The 18,157-nt window shown below is 40.1% G+C and overlaps 3 protein-coding genes across 3 annotated transcripts in view; 2 read left to right on the forward strand and 1 right to left on the reverse strand.

The window, feature by feature from the left end:
* Positions 1-18,157, forward strand: part of LOC108899331 (gap junction beta-7 protein-like) — a 494,318-nt gene that overhangs the window by 433,989 nt on the left and 42,172 nt on the right. The gene's annotated exons all lie outside the window — the stretch shown is intronic.
* Positions 645-10,612, forward strand: rmdn3 (regulator of microtubule dynamics 3). The gene is given in 13 exon segments (XM_018699736.2): positions 645-1,274; positions 1,276-1,321; positions 1,831-2,020; positions 3,767-3,910; positions 4,839-5,157; positions 5,716-5,818; positions 6,122-6,182; positions 6,301-6,376; positions 6,641-6,718; positions 6,865-6,963; positions 7,775-7,828; positions 8,988-9,068; positions 9,321-10,612. Coding segments are annotated over 13 exon segments (1,467 nt in total). The 5' UTR covers positions 645-1,118; the 3' UTR covers positions 9,381-10,612.
* On the reverse strand, positions 10,732-17,800 carry rad51 (RAD51 recombinase). The gene is given in 11 exon segments (XM_018699738.2): positions 10,732-11,662; positions 13,021-13,142; positions 13,299-13,428; positions 14,529-14,642; positions 14,860-14,954; positions 15,151-15,242; positions 15,424-15,496; positions 15,498-15,542; positions 15,886-16,023; positions 17,082-17,182; positions 17,633-17,800. Coding segments are annotated over 10 exon segments (1,017 nt in total). The 5' UTR covers positions 17,166-17,182; positions 17,633-17,800; the 3' UTR covers positions 10,732-11,538.

Raw genomic sequence — 18,157 nt, forward strand, 5'->3', positions numbered from 1 at the left:
GAGGCTTTCGTTATGTGGAAGTGGGCGTGGTTTCATCTAATGCGGGTCGGAAAAACGACTTTTTTTTATCTGTTTAATGAAACCACGCCCATTCCATTGAGAACTCAGGTACAATGAAGTGGGCGTGGTCTAATCTAAATTTGGGTTGGAAAGCCGATGTTCCAACCCACTTTAGATAAAACCACGCCTATTTCCGTATAACGCAAACCTCGATCAAATGACTGCTGCTGCCTGTCTTATGGAAACCGCACTTAGGCAGTTCCATATGACATAAGTATGACGTCTGCAGTATTTTGGCGATTTGGGCATAGAATTTGATGAATTTACTTTCGCCATATGGGCGTGGTTTCATTTAAACTGGGTGTCTATGACTCGAAGACTTCCGGCAATCATTAACCGCAAAAGATTTGCGGAAAAGATTGCTTCATATATCTGTCCAGTTACTTTTGAACCCCTAGACTTTGGACACAATGTGTTAAAAGGGCTGTATATCTTACACAGTTCTTTCAATATTGAAGTAAACCTACTGAAAATGAGTAAACATCTAAATACTTAGGGTCTGGGTTGGACTGTATAATTTGTATATTCCTCGGAGATTGGTTTCCCTACGTTGCAGCTAGCTTGCCAAGACGTTTTATTTTGTAAGTTGAAACCGGAAGTTATTTTCCCATGCACTAGCGTCGTTGACATAGGTGATGCTGATGAGAAGTAGCTACGTTACATATCTTCCTAGCATCATTGCTGCCAGTCGAGAATAATTGCACACTGTAGTATGCTATAAATCGACTCGTTTAGCTTTAAAACGTGTCGTCGAAATATTTAAGTTAGTACCCAAAGGAACATTTTAACATTTGCGTCAGGCGTTGGTCTGCTATTAGCCAGTGGACGCTATAACAGTGAAAGGCTAATGACATTAGGCTAACGTGCTAGCAGTGAGCGTGCACCCTATCAAGCCTATTTTCTCTGGTAAACTCAGTAACGTTAAGAAGCTGCAGTCATGTTGGTGGCATGCTGAGACTCAGTACAGGTAGTCATGGTGGGAGACTTGTGAAAGAGGAATCTGCAAGTAACTGACGTTAACGTTAGTTGAAAACAAGCTGCGTCTGGAGTGTGGAGAGATGACCACGCCGCTCGGCAGGAACGGGTTAATCGGGCTTGCTGTCGGAGCTACAGCTGGCTTGGGCTTGATTGCCTTCATAATTTACAGGGAGGTCAGTAAAAGAAGATCCCACAGACTGGTGCTGGGGACCCGTCCAGCTCCCCGGCTGTTTGACGCGGGCGGAGGAAGCATCACTGTTAAGGGAGACGCTGGATGCTCAGGGTGGGTTGGCTCAGCTCTGCCTTGCACAAACGAGAGAGAGATATGCTTGGTTCTAACTGCGTAATGGCTTCTATCGAAAGTACTTTATGTTTGTTTTGAGGTTTAAAATAAGCTTTTTTGTAAGCAGGATTCTGTGGTTTTATAATATTTAAAATGAGAAATTACTGTAATTAAAAACATTGCGAGCCCAAAATATTTATTGTGAAAAATTAAACTGAATAGAAATAAATGAGATAAACAAGCCTGTGGTCAGCATGCCATTAGCCTTGCCTTTGCCTGTCACTCATGTAGCAGTGCACATGATCTAACACCTAGCCTTGCAAGTAGCAGGTAGGTAGGTAGTTGGCTCACAAAGTTGAAGCCTCATGTCATCCAAATAGCCAGTACACACCGATCAGTGGACTCAGTGGGGTGGGGTGGGGTGGGGATGCATGTGGGGATGGGGTACAAGACAGACTAAAGTGTAAACAACTCCAAACATGTCTAACATGTCTCCCTGTTTCCTCCAGAGGCAGAGGCCCAGCAGGAGGCCCTGGCAGCAGTGGAGGCAGTGGTGCAGGGCCTGTCTCCAGAGCAGCAACTAGAGCTCAGGAACCAGCTGGATCAGGTTCTAAACTGTGTGGCCTCACTGCGCTCAGAAGTGGCTGAGCTGAGGGGTGGTCTGCAGGACATCGCCCTACAAATCATCCAGGATGTCAAGTGAGTGATCCTTAAAGATCGTGGAAGGAGGGGGGGCGGGAGCCAGTCCCAGCTGACATTAGGCGAGAGGCAGGGTACACCCTGGACACATCGCCAGTCTATCGCAGGGCTGACACGTAGAGACAACCATTCACACTCACATTCACACCTACAGGTAATTTAGTGTCACCAATTAACCTGCATGTCTTTGGACTGTGGGAGGAAGCTGAACCTGGAGAGAGCCCATGCAGGCACAGGGAGAACATGCAAACTCCACACAGAAAAGCCCAGGGTTAAAACCCAGAACCCTCTTGCTGTGATGTGACAGTGCAGAGGTTTTGGGTGGAGTCGAGGTCAGCTATCTGATAAGACGTCACACAAAACTGGGAAACCCACTTCTTTATGGAGCTGGCTTTGTGCACAGGGGTATTGTCATTTTGTCAACAGGAAAGAGACAAACACACACAACTGACACAAACAAAAGTATGTCCATAGGTCTGTCCACAAACTTTTGGTCACATAGTCTTACTTGTTTGTCAAGAGCATGTCACAGTGTTTGTTGCAGTGGGGAGAACATGTTTTGTAAATACCAAACTTTCAGGGACTTCTAACGTCAATGTGATAGTTCAGTCAGTACATTTAAACGGAAGATTGCCACCAAATGAGTCTGAAAAGAGGTTCATATCTGTTCGTCAAACTGTCATCACTGCAACACTGTGCTGCTCTACTGAACCTCTTACAAGTGTGTTACCAAAGAGTATTCTCATAACTAAATTATATTATGTTGACAAAACACGGTTCATATGCACAGTGGTTTACTTTACAGAGTACCTTGTTCCTATGATCTCCAAAGATTCAAAATGTGTCACTCAGAAAAAGACCTTCCCCTGTAATTTAGACTATTCAAATGAGTGTAGATATGATGTATCTTTAAATGTTCTATGTGTAACATTCTGAAAATGATTGATTAACATTATTAACACTGATTGCACTTGAGTGAACTGCAGTCAGCATCCAGTAGCTAGAGCTCCCGTGTATGCTCGCACTCCATAGGTATGCACAAACCACCATTCTGGGCCTTGGCCAAAACAGTGACTTGATATACATGAGACTGCATGGGACTGACCGCATCATGTCAGTTGATGAGGTATTTAAGTCACACTGTTATTATAGTTTGACTGTAAACCTTATTTGAGGCTACAGGTTATGTTTGACTCTTCAAAAATGGCATGGTGCTAAAAAGGAGTGTGGAGATATGTGAAGCCAGCTCAAGTCTGTTTCATTCCCCAACACCAAACAAAGGTTCCCACCAAAACAAATGCCCTCCTAATGTTGTTTGTGTTGGAGTCTGTGTTGTGCTGGGAGCTCGTTGCTTGTTGATGTTAGTGGACTCCATTTTAAACTAAAATTAGGTGATGTTGCGCAATGTTGGTGCTGTAGGGGAGCAGAAAAGAGAGGCATTGAGGCACTCCAAGAAGAAGAGCATAAATGTCACATTCTTTGGATTTTCCTGGAAAATTCATCCAGAGTCCTTTACATAGAAAGCAGTCCATAGGCTGTTATATATAAGCTAAGTTAACAATCCATTCTCACACTGGCAATAAAAAAGTGGATTATTACACATAAATTACTTCACATTCATTCGTTATAGTAAAGGGATGAAACATCACAGTAATCCTTCCAAGTGGGGCTGGGTCCCCACATGGAGGTTGTTGGGGATCATTTGACTGGTAATGTGCATTTGTGTTCCTCTCCCTCCACATTCAGAAAAGGAGTGGAGGACAGTCAGCGGGTACGTCGCCGCCGTCACGTCATCCACAGAGACCGCACTGACTCCGCCAGCTCCAGCTCCATCTATTTCACTGCCAGCCAGGGCATGGCCAGTACATATGAAGAAACCAGCGAGGGAGGGTATGTTATGCTTTGGTGGTGTTAAAAAGCACTGTGTTCACTTATTTTTGTTTTGGCGTATCCTTGATCCTGTTTTTCTGGTATCACCCTCATATTACACTAATGGTAGGACAGAGTGTATATGATTGATAACTAGTATTTTTAAAGCTGCATTGTTTGTTTGTTATTCAGTATCCTTTTGCTCCTTCATAGTCAGTTGATCCATTGCCACTGAAAATACTGGCGAGTGCAGCATTGAAGTGTTGATGGTGTTATGGTCTTTGGTTTGTGGGGGCTTTGAAAAACAGACCTTGAGCAATGGTGTGTGAGTTCAGTGGTGCTCTGTGCAGGACCAGGTCAGGCTGAGATCCAGATTGTTTCAACTTATGGGCCTTTTTGATAGGCTTTGAAATAAGCTTAATCAGCTAATTCGTTTGAGAAAAGTAGAGGATTAAATAGTGCCATTGCTATGACATTCACATTCAATCCCATTGAGGGTTCAGAATGAAAATAGCACTGTGTGGGGTATGTTGTTTTAGGTACAGAGGAGATAATGTCCAGGAAAGCTGGTTTGAGTAATAGATCCATGTTTGAAAGTTTATCAGATGCCGAGAGCACTTTGTCTGTGAAGGAAGTTACTGCTCTGGAAAATTAACATAGTGATAATCATTTTATCATCTGTTTTGCATACATTTGATTGACCAACACAGCACTATGCAGCATTATGCTTCTACAAAAGTATTTCAGAACCTGGACAAATAAAGGAAAAACTATCTCCCTGGAGAGACACAACTAGAGATAAGTTAGAAACATATTTTATTTCTATTTGGGTGAATTAACCCTTTAAACTCTAAACGAAATTATTCATTATACTGTCATGTGAAATTCCAAGTGTGGGCTCTTGAATAAATGAATACTAATAACAGATGATCCTACATGTATGTCCCAGGTACTCCACAGCCTATGCTGAGTCAGACTACACAGACCGTGACACAGACAGAGAGGAGGGTGAGCAGGAGCCTGAGCAGGAGTCTGAGGAAGAAGAAGACAGGAGCTGTGCCACAGTCCTCACCCTCCGCCAGGAAGACTCTCAGGAAGAGGAGGTGGAGGAGGATGAGGAGGAAGATGATGAGGGGAGGCTGCAGCTGGTGACTGAGGTCCCCAGTGGGGAGCTGGCTCTCCTCCTGGCTCAGAGTGACATCCTCCACACAGGAGATGCCAGTTTAAAGGCAGAGGGCTTTCAACTACTGCTGGGCAACAGAGCAGAGGTGAGTAACTGGACTGTAACTGTTGTTCACTGGTTACATAAATGTAAAGTAGTCCTGAAACTTTGAATAATAATAATAATGGTCAAGACGATGACAATAATAATAATCTGTAGTAAGTCTGATATTTTCAGCAATAATTGAAAATTAATTGACAATTCAAATCACTCACACATTTGCTGGTTAAACCATCTCCGATTTTACTGCCTTTTTTCTGTTTCATATAAACTGAATATCTTTAGCTTTGTGAACTGTTGATCAGAAGGAAGCAACTTGGGAACTTGGGCATTTGTATTGATTTTTCTGTGCAGTCTGATGAACAGTTGATTTGATAAAATCCATAGCTGTATCAAAATGGAAACTACAACAAAAACTCTCATAGTGTTTACAATGTGTACATTTCTACTTAAACCACAGTTTCAGCACTCAGTAACCAGGATGTTCAAAGTTCAAACATGATTTTCATGACTTGTGGGAAAATGAATCAGATTACAGTAAGATGTGCTAAATAATAAATTACCCTGAACAGTGACTGACAGTTTTCGGATTCTGTCTTTGCAGTATGGGGAGAGCAGGGAGTTTCTGTGGCGACTGGCTCGGGCTTATAGTGATATGTACGAATCCACTGAGGACAAACAGGAGAAAAAGACCTATGCGCAACAAGGTTATGAGCACACACACACACACACACACACACCCTGGATATAATGATTATTAACTGTTTACTCAAACAGAGCATTATATGAAAGGAAAAAAAAGATGCTCATCAAAGAAGCCTAAATAAAATAAATTGTTACTCATTTGCATTTTTGCAAAACCTAATTGGTGAAAAAAAGAATAAAGAACACATCTGAAAGTGCTAACTGCGTGCAGACCCTGCTAGATCACAGTTTTCCTACTAGAGAGAAATATCCTACAGTTTTCATCCACAACAGTTTTTGGGATTAAATGTAAGCTGGTGTTGCAGGTCGCGAGGAGGCAGAACTGGCCCTGAAGAAGAACGGCCTTAATGCCGAGTGTCACAAATGGTAAGATGGTAAAAACACCAGGATTCACTGAACTTTTACTTAACGTTTTGGGTTTCAACCACGAGTGACCATTTGGTTATATTTTGATTTCACAATTAATCTATGCTTTTGGCTGCAGGTTTGCTGTGCTGACAGGACTTACCTCCCAGCATGAGAGCATGCATGGCAAACTGAAGAGCAGCCACATACTGAAGGTAGTGCAGGCACACTTAAAGCCCATTCACACTGAGCCAGTGATGCAGGTTTAACCTGTATTGGGGGAGGCTGTCTGAATAGATTGGTTAACTGACTGTCGTTCATGACCCTCTTCTACACCGGTTGGATGCTGGCCAGCTTTGGTGAACTGGCGTTGCTACCAGGAATGGGCTGGGGTGATCCCAGTTAGTCTGGGGTTTATTTGTAGTCTTTAGAGTTATAAAGTGTTAGAGAACATGACTGATATCCCTTTATCCACCCAGGAGCATCTGGACCGTGCTATTGCCCTCAGAGATGATGACCCCATGTGTTTCTACCTGCTTGGCAGATGGTGCTATGAGGTGAGAAAAAGGGGCTGCTGGTATTGTTGACTCTGGTCCTATCAGATGGAAATTTCATCATCCCATTATCCAAATGTAAATACTGCCAATTAAAGGCAACCACATTTAAGTCAAAGTGCCTCAGTGGTTTTTCTGTGTCTCTGCAGGTAGCCACTCTGGACTGGTTGGAGAAGAAGGCGGCCGCTGCCCTTTACCAGAGCCCCCCCTCTTCCACACTGCACGATGCCCTTGAGAACTTCCTCAAGGTAGAGGTCCACAGACTTCCACAGCTTCTGTCTAAGGGTGTTTTCAGACTTATATTTGTCTGCTCTGGTCCAAGTCAGTGGATGAGTTGTTAACTTGTTGCAATTTTCTGAAAAAAGTAAACAAAAATGCATCATGGAAAGCCAGTGAGAATGTTCACTCTTCTCATTGGTCAGATGTATATGGGCCAGAATGTAAAAGTAAAACAGGAAGATGGTCATTAAGAAGCATGTATCTGCCCATACATAAAGAAGGCGACATACTTCATCGTTAGTCCAGGTCAGACCTCGATTCCCTCTCCAGCTAGCAGCTGTCAACTCCACTCATTGCAAACTAGTGTGCAAAGCAGTTGGCTATAACAGCCTTTTTAGCTCAGACTTACAAAGTATGCCTTGTAGTTTGAAATGAGGCTGAATCATGTTCCCACCACTAAAGAACCACACCACATTTTGTTGGTGACCAGACCTAGCAGCACTCCATCACTCTCCTTCTTGGTCAGATAGACCCTGACATAGCCTGGAAATGTGTTGGGGTCATTGCCCTGTTGAAAAACAAATGATGAAGTGTAAACCAGATGGGATGCCATGTCTCAGAATGCTGTGGTAAATTAAACCAGGAATGTTGCAGTGACATGGTACTTGTCTTAAAATACTCAATCACCCACAATGCAAAGGTGAAGTTGACATAATGTTTAATAGATCTTCACTGTTAATTGGCATTTTTCATTTCGTAGTAATATTCCACATGAGCATATGATTGTAAACCAGAATAATTCTGTTCAATCTTTGTCTTGTGTATTGCATGAACCTCCAGGCAGAAGAACTCAGTCCAGGTTTCTCCAAGACAGTGAGACTTTACATCGCAAAGGTAAACAATCAGCTCCACTCATCCTGTAGAATCATGACATAGATAATACAGTGGAATGACTGCAGACACAGGTTTGTTGGAACACTTCATTGTGTGATAAATACACTTTGTAGTGCTGACCACCTGAACATGACTGACACAATTTGTATCAAAACTGGCACCATTCACCTATGCACCAACATAGAGTCAATTCAGTGAATTCTGAACACACAGAACTCATACTCACACTGATGGAGTCTGTGTGACTTCTGTCAGTAACATTCATATACATGCACTTAGAAATCTTAGAAAACTCAGTCATCTGATTCAGACATTTTCCTCAGTACCAGTCAATCCAGGTGATTGTTGTTTGCATTCATTGTTATAGTGCTGCTGTAGCATGGCTTTTCATAATCAAATTGTGACTGTAGACAAATACAAGCTAAAAAACTGTGCTTGAATGAATCAAATCAATCAGTTATTCTATAGCCAAATCACAACAAAAGTCATCTCAAGGCACTTTCATATAGAGCAGGTCTAGACATACTCTTCAAATAGTGTTACAGAGAGAGACCAACAATCCACGCTATGGAAGGGATATTGAGTTAGTACATGTACATGGATATGATCCATAGTGATGGAGACAGAGACAGTGAGAGAGAGAATGAAGCTACATGTAAGTCATGGACTTTTTTTGTTTTTATTTGTATGGCCAAAGCATGATGGGAACTGTAGCTGAAAACTATGTTTTATCACAAAGAAGAAAAAGGACAAGAACAGGATGAACTAAACCATGAATGTTAGTTTTTACATTCTCCACTATCTGTACATTTCTGACATTACTAAGGATCAGTAACCTATCAATATGTTTCTCATATCTTTGGGACACAAACACTCTCACCTGTTTATTCATATATAGAAATTTCATATATATTTTATGTATTTGTATATATAATATTTGGACATTTAGGCAAAAAAAAACAAAACTAAAAGAGTGAAAACTGAGCAAAAACAGCAGAGGGTTAAAAGGGTTAAAGGCAAGCAATAATCAATGAATTATAATAATTTCCAAGGCTAACCTATCAGGGTGTGTTTTCTAGCTTTATCCTCACTGTGACATCGTCACTGTGTTGTGACTGTAAAAACTATAAAACTAATCGTCATGTTGTTTGGCTCGTAGTGTCACAAGGAGCTGGGAAACATCTCTGAGGCCACAAACTGGACTGAGCTGGCTCTGAAGATGTCCACCAACAGTGATGATGTAAGAACACACTTCACCTTCTCTTGAAATATTTCTGTTTATAGCTTTGAAAGTTGAAAGCCATGTACAGAGCTCAGTGCTACAGATTACAAAGAATGGCAATAATGAATTTCTTAGATGTGACTTGGAGCTACTCAAGATTTTGGTCAGAATATACAGAATGAAACAATAATGTAGTTTTGACTAATCAGACTACACAAAGTAAAGCACGCAGCACAATTTCTGTTTATTTTCCTTTTCTTCTTTTCCAAGGATGAAGAAACATCTGAACTGGAGGCTCAGCTTCGGGTCTTAACTGACAGAAAAATCTGACCACTTCATTTCTATTGAGGTCCAAGCAAATGGAGCCACTCAGTTGATAGCACTGATCACAAATTGGCATCCTGACTAGCCAATCAGATGTGCTGTAAAAAGTGCACACTAATTTTCTTTTCTCTTCATTGGTGGATATCTTTGTTATGCTGTCACTGTGAACTTTATTGATGTTTATTTATTTTCTGCAAACTTTATAATGGCTTAATTGAGTGGATATCAGCAAGTAATATAGATTGTGGTGTATATGGTTATCTGTAATGTTAATTTCAACTATTTGCCTTTTTAACTGAAAATCAGTGATTTAAAAACATTTTAGTTTTATTCTTCCAAACCATCAGCTGAATGCAACAGCATCCGTTCACCCCAATGACAAAAAAACAACAACCAAAAAAACAACAAAATAAACATATTTTCACACTTTCCTTCAGTAATATAAAGTCATGCAGATGGTTTTGCTTTTATGTGTCCAGAGACTATAAATGCAGTAGAGAAAATGATCTGGAAGCAGTGTTTGTTCAGGGATGTTTTCAAAGCTTTAAGGGAAGGAGGAATTTTGGGAATTACTACAATAAATAAATCTAATGAACTTTTCTATTAACAGATTAAACGTTAGTGTTCTTATTTATATTGTACACCCTTGACTCTAATACTGACCATTTGCTCTTTATCAGATGTGTTTTATGGAGATGAATGACACTTTATGTAGATGCAGTGATAGCACTGTAGTATTTTGATCAGAACACTTGTTATAAAACTTGATTGGCTTTTTCAGTTACGCTCTTTATCACTTAATGAACCACCAATAGACAGTGTAGTGTAAAGCAACTGTACTGGACCTTGTGCAGTTTGAATCTTAGCAGCAGTCAGTAAACTGAGCCTGTATGAAGCCTTCTGCTTGGCTGTGGCTGTGAAAAGTATCCTAATATTTTTGAATCCCAATTTTCCTTTGAGTGTTTTTACATTTCTATTATTTCCTGAAATGAAAGTGAAGCTGCAATATTAGATCAGGTTATAAGTTTGTGATCTAACGTCACTTAAATGGCACTTTGCATTTTCTATTTTCTTATATTTACTCTGTTGAAGTTATGTTTGCACTCACTGCTTTCAGGTAACAGTGGATGTCATGATAAATGAGTATGTAATTTCCACAATATTCTGACCCTCAATGAAAAGATAACATGCACTTAGCTAACACATTGATTACATTTAATAAAATTCTTTTTTTTGCATTTATGTCTTGTGAATTTGTAGTTTGAACATGTTTAACAACCAAACCCTTACACCACCTTTCCTTAGTTAATATACATTGTAACCAATCCAACAATATGTATACAGCTGACACGTGAACTTAATAGTAACAGAAATTTAATATAGCTATGAAGCATACATACAGAAGGTTCTGGTAAAGACAGAACAGATCTAACAGAAACAGCTGGTGAGAAATGAAAGCATTACTTTTATAGAAATGTGAATATATCTTGTGCAATGTGTTCATTGCAAAATAATGTGTTTAAATTGTATTCTCAAAAGATGCTTCACTGTGACATCAAAAACAAAAAGATACCACTCAACAGAAACTCCAAAGACAAAATTATCAGAAAATATTAACTATTTAAAATAGATTTTACATTAGCTTTTCTTTTGTTACCATTCCATTAATGAAACTGCACAAGTGCACTGCATTCAGCAAAGAAAAGAAATTGGAGACTTTTTCTCTGATCATAGCTCATTATCTCAGGAGATCACAGAGAACTTTCTGGTAATTATGTAACAAAAGTCATGTTTATAATTTTTTTGTTATTATGAAATAAGTCTTTTTTAATTAAGTTTTTTGCAATTATGGGGATACTTACTCTTAATTAGTAGTTAAGTAGTACCTCATAATGGTGTAGCAGATCTTGTAATTATGAGTAATTACAAGAAAATACTAGTTTATTTTTCCTTTGTTGAGTGCAGAAAACAAAACTTTTCATCTTGCTGTTGCATCACCGAGCACCACGTGGCCAGAAGCCAACTCAAAATCCCATCAGCTCATCAGTGTGAGGCTTCATGTGAAGACAGTAGTACGGGTGAAGGTTGCACATTCAACATTCTAGACCCAGAAACAAGTCAGCTGGTGTGACAGTACATCTGCCCCCATCCTGCTGCTTTTTGCTCAGTCCTTGGCATCACCCACTCCATCAGCGTTAATGGCGAACATGGCCTCTGCCTCTGGCAAGCAGGGTGAGTCGTAGATTTTACAGATTCTCGTCTCTCCACGACCTTTCCTCAGGTATAGACTGCAAGAAAAGGACAGATTAAAAAAAAAAAAAAAAAGATGATTATTTGAGAGCGTTGAAACGCTGCAGCCATCAGCATATCAGCAAACTAACAACTAGCATATTAGCTAGCAAAGTTAGGTAACGTCTGTTGCTCAGTCGCCATGATGAAGCAGCTTTTGTCCACTGTTTAAACAATAAAGTTACACATGATAAAAACGTGCACTTAATTTGATTGGAAATAGTTGCAACTGATCCAAATACTTAAAACAAGGAGTAATGAGAGAACATCTGGTGCCAAGATAATTATTGGCAAAAAAACAACACAGAGTAGCCCAGCCTAATGCAGCACACATTTTGAATGTTTTACAAATGTGCAAATAATAAGTGGTCTGAGAACAGATCCCTGAGGAACCCCCTTCTGGATCCTTAAGAAGTTCGAATTTACAGGTTTTCAACAGAGTGGAACGTTTACAGCCCTGGAAAAATATGGTTTGGGTTCAAAATTTTGTTGCAGACAAAGCTGTCCCTTATCATCTCTTATTCAAAATCCTGTTATTTCTTTATTTGCAGATGATGTTCTTCTGTATTTAAGGAATCCTAAAAAATCAGTTCCAGCAGTTCTGAACTGCATAGCTGCGTTTCATCAGGTTATAAAATTAATTAATTTCTCAAAATCTGTCCATATCAACTCCTTTTCAGATATCAGAAAGGGGTCTCAGATACTTCTTTATTTTTCTCACTCCTGATTTAAATGACTTATTTTAAACAAACCATATCCCACTAATTAAAAAATTACAAATTACAAATGATTTGAAGAAGTGGACTACCCTGCCAACTTCATTTCTTGGGAGGATCAATGTCCAAAAATCTTTTTGATACGGATACCAGATCACTATTAATTCTTCTTTTATTTCTGGCCAAGAAATGTATCCTGCTACAGTGGCCTGCTTTTTTACTTTGTACATTTTGTTGTTGTTGTTGTTAAACTTTAAAATCATAAAAATATTAATTAAAAAAACAGTCTGGACTCTCACACAGTCAACCGCAACTTTAGATTAAATAAACATGACAAACGAAAATGTCTCTTGAAGACAGAAGATTATCTTAAATTAAAAATAAAAAGCACAGTGTTGTTTTTCCATCAAGAGATAAAACTGTGCCTGTGTCAGCAGAAAAATGTTAACATTGACATTAAATGTTTCAAAAAGGCTTTTAATCAAGCATTAATCAGATTTTCCACTACTTTGGCTAGTTATAGTATTACCTGCTTGGAGAGACCAGTGATGGATGGTGGAGAAGAATCAAAGATTCATTGGAAAAATGTCTCATCCAGCATCAGACTGGTCAGGATCAGATCTTAGTACTGTATCACTCACCGTGTGGTGGAGGCATGAGCCAGAATGTTGCCACCAATTGGTTTCTTGGGATCTGCAGAGAACATGGCTGCCCCGTCCACCTGTGCTACCACTTGGTTGGTTATCACCACGGCAACGCCAAACTGTTGCGACAGATCAGACAAAAATACCCATGCTACAGACAACTTAGTTTGAAACATCCTGGGATAACATTACAAATGCGGAATCTGTAGATTGACTGTAAGTTGCAAAAGTTACATTAGACAGTGAATACACCTCCACTCAGTCCAGCTGCCTACCTCATCTGCCAGCCTGAGCAGCATGCGCAGGAAACGTCCCAGGTGTCCCTGTCTGGCTGACAGCTCTCCTCTACCTGAGTAGTCTGTTCTATACAGAGCAGTGGCACTGTCCACTATGAGAAGAGCATACCTGACATGCAGGGGGAGAGAGAATGTGTGTGTGTTAGCTGCAGGGATGCACACCAGGACCAGGATCCTGCACATTCATACCGAGATGTCACAAGAGGCAGATACAAAAATACACAGAAATGCATAGTGGTTAATGCTACAGCAGCTGTACCATTAGGGATGCAGTGGCTACATATACACAGAATTATTATTATTATATTATTTCTACACAAACTAAGCTTCAAATAGGGTCTGATGTGGAAATGCTCTTTTGTCTCGTCTTTTCTAGTTATTTTCATGATCAGAAAAGATTAATTATAAAATGCTGCTCAATTTTTGTATTTGTTTTATTTGTTTTGGCTACTTATTTATTATGTTTGATGTACTTTGGCTTACACTTGTTATAAAAACGAATTTAAAAATAGATTTAAAAAAATATGTTGATTTGGGACATACAGTTGAGTCCATAAGTATTTGGACAATGACACAATTTTTGTCATTTTAAATCACATCTTGGTGGCTTTGTTTCAGACACAATGTTTGGCAAAATTCAAAAAATTGTGTCATTGTCCAATTATTTGGACCTAACTGTGTGTGCCATAGTAACTCCAAATCAAAAGCCCATTAATAAATGAAATCTCAAGATCCTACTCAGAAGACTTGACGAATGCTGAGTCATTGCTTTAATTCAGTTTTTAAATACAAAGATTAGCATATGGGAGGCCCTGTCACATTTAACTGTCTATAAGTCTTTGTATTGTATATCAGCAAAAGACAGGAGAGTGATGACACTGCTCCTTTCCAGCATCACGTACTTGCTCCCAGCACATCATCATTTCTACTTATTGCCCAACAACTCTGCATTCAGGGCTTAAAAGTAATATCCATCAGCAAAGGGTAAAAATGACTTGTGGGTAATGTAGTTAAGTTAGTAACCAACTTGGTCCAGAATCATATTCTAAGGCTTTCAACAACCATGTCAATACTGACCTTATTTGTTGGAAACTTCATGATTACTCATGTAGTGTTAATAGTCATTTGCAAACTTTGGATGCTTAATCAGCCTTATCAGCACGTAATAAGTTAATACTCCGACAGCAACAACATTTTGTGCTGACTGACCTGGACTCAGCCATCATAGCAGAGGCTTGATACAGCAGCTGGGTCTGATGGTCTGTGTTGAAGGCTCGGGCGTAGGCCACGTTGTCTAGAACATCGCTGCCTACCAGCCCATACCTGATGACAGAGACAGAAGTCACAACAAACATCAGGCATTCATTTCAACATTCATGCCCTTTCACGGTTTATTTGCTGAAGGTGTCAAAACTCCAGCAACACTTGAAGTATAAAGTATAAAGAACAACTTCAATGTCAGACCAACAGGTTTCAGCTTGTGGCCTTCATCAGAGTCATCCTGATGATGGTTCCATCAACTGACGAGGTCCTGACTCACCTTTCAGCTACAGCTAGGAGTCTCTCTGGTCTGAAGGTACCCTCTGTGTCAATATACATGGCTTTACCTTCTCCACCCCCCTGATCAATGGGCAACTGTGGACATAAAGAACAGTTCAATACTCTGAGGATAGTAACAAGTTGGTTTGAATTTTTAAGTACTTTATACTGTGTATACAGTAAGAACCACACACATTTAATGATTGGATTTTTCTATCACATTCAGTCACATTCGTACATGTTGCTATAAGAGCACAATGATAGCTCTTTCTGGAATCAGTCTGGATTGTACCTGACAGGTGACAGCTAGTGTGTGGCACAGCTGGGTCTTCCCTGTCCGAAATTCTCCAAACATCTCTGTGATGGAGCCTGTCTCAATCCCACCTGTAGGGGAAACAGGAATCAAATGAGCATAGTCTCATCTATAATTACAGTGTTCACTTTGGTTTAATGTACATTTTAAAACAGGACCTTGGAACAGTGTTTGTACCAGTCTGTACCTGGTGGTGTTTTTCCACAAACTGACACAGACAATCAGTGTGAATGTTATGATAGATGGACAGACCTTGTAGTAGTTTGTCGAGTTCCTTGGAGCCTGTAGAGATCTGGATGATTTCTGCTCTCCTCTGGTGGAACTCCAGTGGCTGTGGTGAAGCCCATAGGCACCAGTTTGGCAGCTTCAGCCTGGCAAGAGTAAAAAATGGACGTCAAAAATGAAAAGATAATAAATAAAAATCCCATCTCAAGCGTACCTTTGTCTGGAAACTCTATATGCCTGGTAAGGTTGTAGATATATCTATTGCATGGCATAGTAATAGCACAACTAAACTAGTGGTGTGTTAATCCAGACAAGCACACCAAGTGTATCAGAGTGTTGAGCACATCCAAAAACCTGTACAAATGCTGCATAAAAACAAACTCAAAGTCCAAGTCAAACAAATGGTCCAGACACTGTATTGACAGCTCCCAGTAAATATAAACTGCTTGATTCAATTAAATGCTGAGTAAGAAGCCTGCCATTCCTTACTAGAATTTTGTCAGCTTTAGCCTCACTGATGCCCTTGATGTTGAGCAGCTCCTTCTTAGGTGCATAAGCCACTGCTTCAATGGTATGGAAACCTGCATCCTCCAGCTTCTTGATGTCACTGGCACTGATTCCACTTTGCTGCAATGGGAGAAATTGGAATGAGAGACAGCTACATGTAAATTCACAAGGTAAATGTAAAGTTTGATGGAAAACAAGTTGGGACAATATAGCCTGAAATTATTACAATATCACATTATTACAGGACTTCCAAGGAAAAATCTAATAATAATTCTTAATGATTTAATTAATTAAATAAATATGACCTAGATCTGGTTCAGCAACAGAAAATGAATGGATGGATTGGCAACTAAAATTAATTCATTCTCTTATGTTAATTCAATTTTTTACCAAGATCAAGCACTTGCCTGTTCTGAGCTGATGAGCTTCTACCTACTGTAGCAGAACTAGTGAGTGTTTATTGCAGGTCTGATGCTGTCAAGTGAAACGCCACAAAAAACAAATTGAACAGATTCCTGCAGGACAATCCACTGTCACTTTTGGTTTAGAGGTGTAGAACAACTCCTGACAGCTGCAATCACATACAGAAACATTTTACCAGTAACTTTACCGCCTGTAGCAGCCAGCAGAGCAGATTTAACACATTATTAATCCAAAACTTTTGAACTTTTAATACCATCTCAGGCCATTTTTATCCATCCATCCATCATCTATACTGCTTATCCTCTGAAGGTCGCGAAAGGCTCGAGCCAATCCCAGCTGACATTAGGCACCAGTCTATCACAGACAGGCTAACGTATAAAGACAAACAACCATTCACACCTACTGGCAATTTAGAGTCATGGGAGAGGAAGCCAGAGTGGCCAGAGAGAACCAATACAGGTACAGGCACCATGCAAACTTTAAGCTGGGTGAAAGACAGTCTGCCAGTTCACTACAATTCTGAGCCTGCAGAGAGTCGCCGACCAGCTTCATGGATTAAATAAGGGCTAAAAAGTGAAAAGGTTAGCCCACTTCCCATTAATTTCAAACATAGTTATACTAAAATGGCTGAAGATCTGCTAAAGGAAGGGCTTGTGGAGTATCCATGATTATAAATGATATCTTGTTCCTCCAGACAGAAATCAGTGGTTGTAAGAAAGTGGTCAAGAGGAACAAACAATACTCAGACTATATACCTCCAGTCTGCACAAAGGCTGTGGTCCGTAGTTTTCTTCCTCCTCTACCTCTGCCTCCACCCTGGCCTCGCTCCTCATAGCCATGGCCTGAGTATGTAAATCTGTTTCACAGAGAGGAAGAGGAAGCTCAGTAGTCTATTTGCCTGAGAGAAAGAAAACTTTGATCATGTAAGAGCAAAGTAAACAACAGTAAACGAATGACAGGAGTTTGCTCAAAATTCCTTAACTTTGCTTTCTCACATAGCGTCAGGAGACACTTTGCAAAATTAGGCTACTTCGAACAAACCCCAGGAACAGACAAATGTTAAAAAACATTAGCTGATAACGTAACAAACAACAAAACAAAGCCAACTGTACCCTCTGTTGTGAATCAGTTTTATTTAAACTCTCGGTATTCTAACACATTTACCAAAGCTCTTAGCTTGTTAGCACTGGCGTTGTTTCAGCTTCATTTCAATCGTGGAGCTAGCGTTAGTTACCCGCAAACAAGATGGCAACGCTACTGAACGGCCAGGTGACAAGTTCAGCACAAGTTAATGCTTAGGTCTTACCTGTATATTGTAATCAACTGCCGTGCGGGCGTGCTTATGGTCCAACAGAACTGACAAACGTTACTCTCCTGCAAATTCTTGTTTCCACACAAGCTCCGCCGTTTGATAACCAAAGCTCCCGCGCGCAACCCTCAGTACGCAAACACAATGACGCGGGACGTAAAAACGCCCACATTCGTTCCACTCCTGACTGTTGCTCTTTCAAAATAAAGCAGCGCGAATAGTGCAGCTCATTCCAAATTTGTTGCATGCTTAGCAAAAAATCCCTACATCAATAATGACCACAATTTCGCACACCCTCACACGGTCCACGGAGTTTACTAGGTTTATCTGTGAAATGACTGGAATAGTGATAGTTATAGCTTAGTCAATTAACCTGAGTTTTCAAAATAAAATATACAATCATTGCAACTTAATGTTAGTATATCCTCAGTGTCACTTTAAAAGGGAGTTTACACCATTCCAAAAAGCAGACCATGACGTAAACCGATCCTCAAGGTGGCAGATAAACGCTGTCTGTTTGTG

This window comes from Lates calcarifer, linkage group LG7_1, assembly GCF_001640805.2.
Source record: "Lates calcarifer isolate ASB-BC8 linkage group LG7_1, TLL_Latcal_v3, whole genome shotgun sequence".
Lineage (NCBI taxonomy): Eukaryota > Metazoa > Chordata > Actinopteri > Centropomidae > Lates > Lates calcarifer.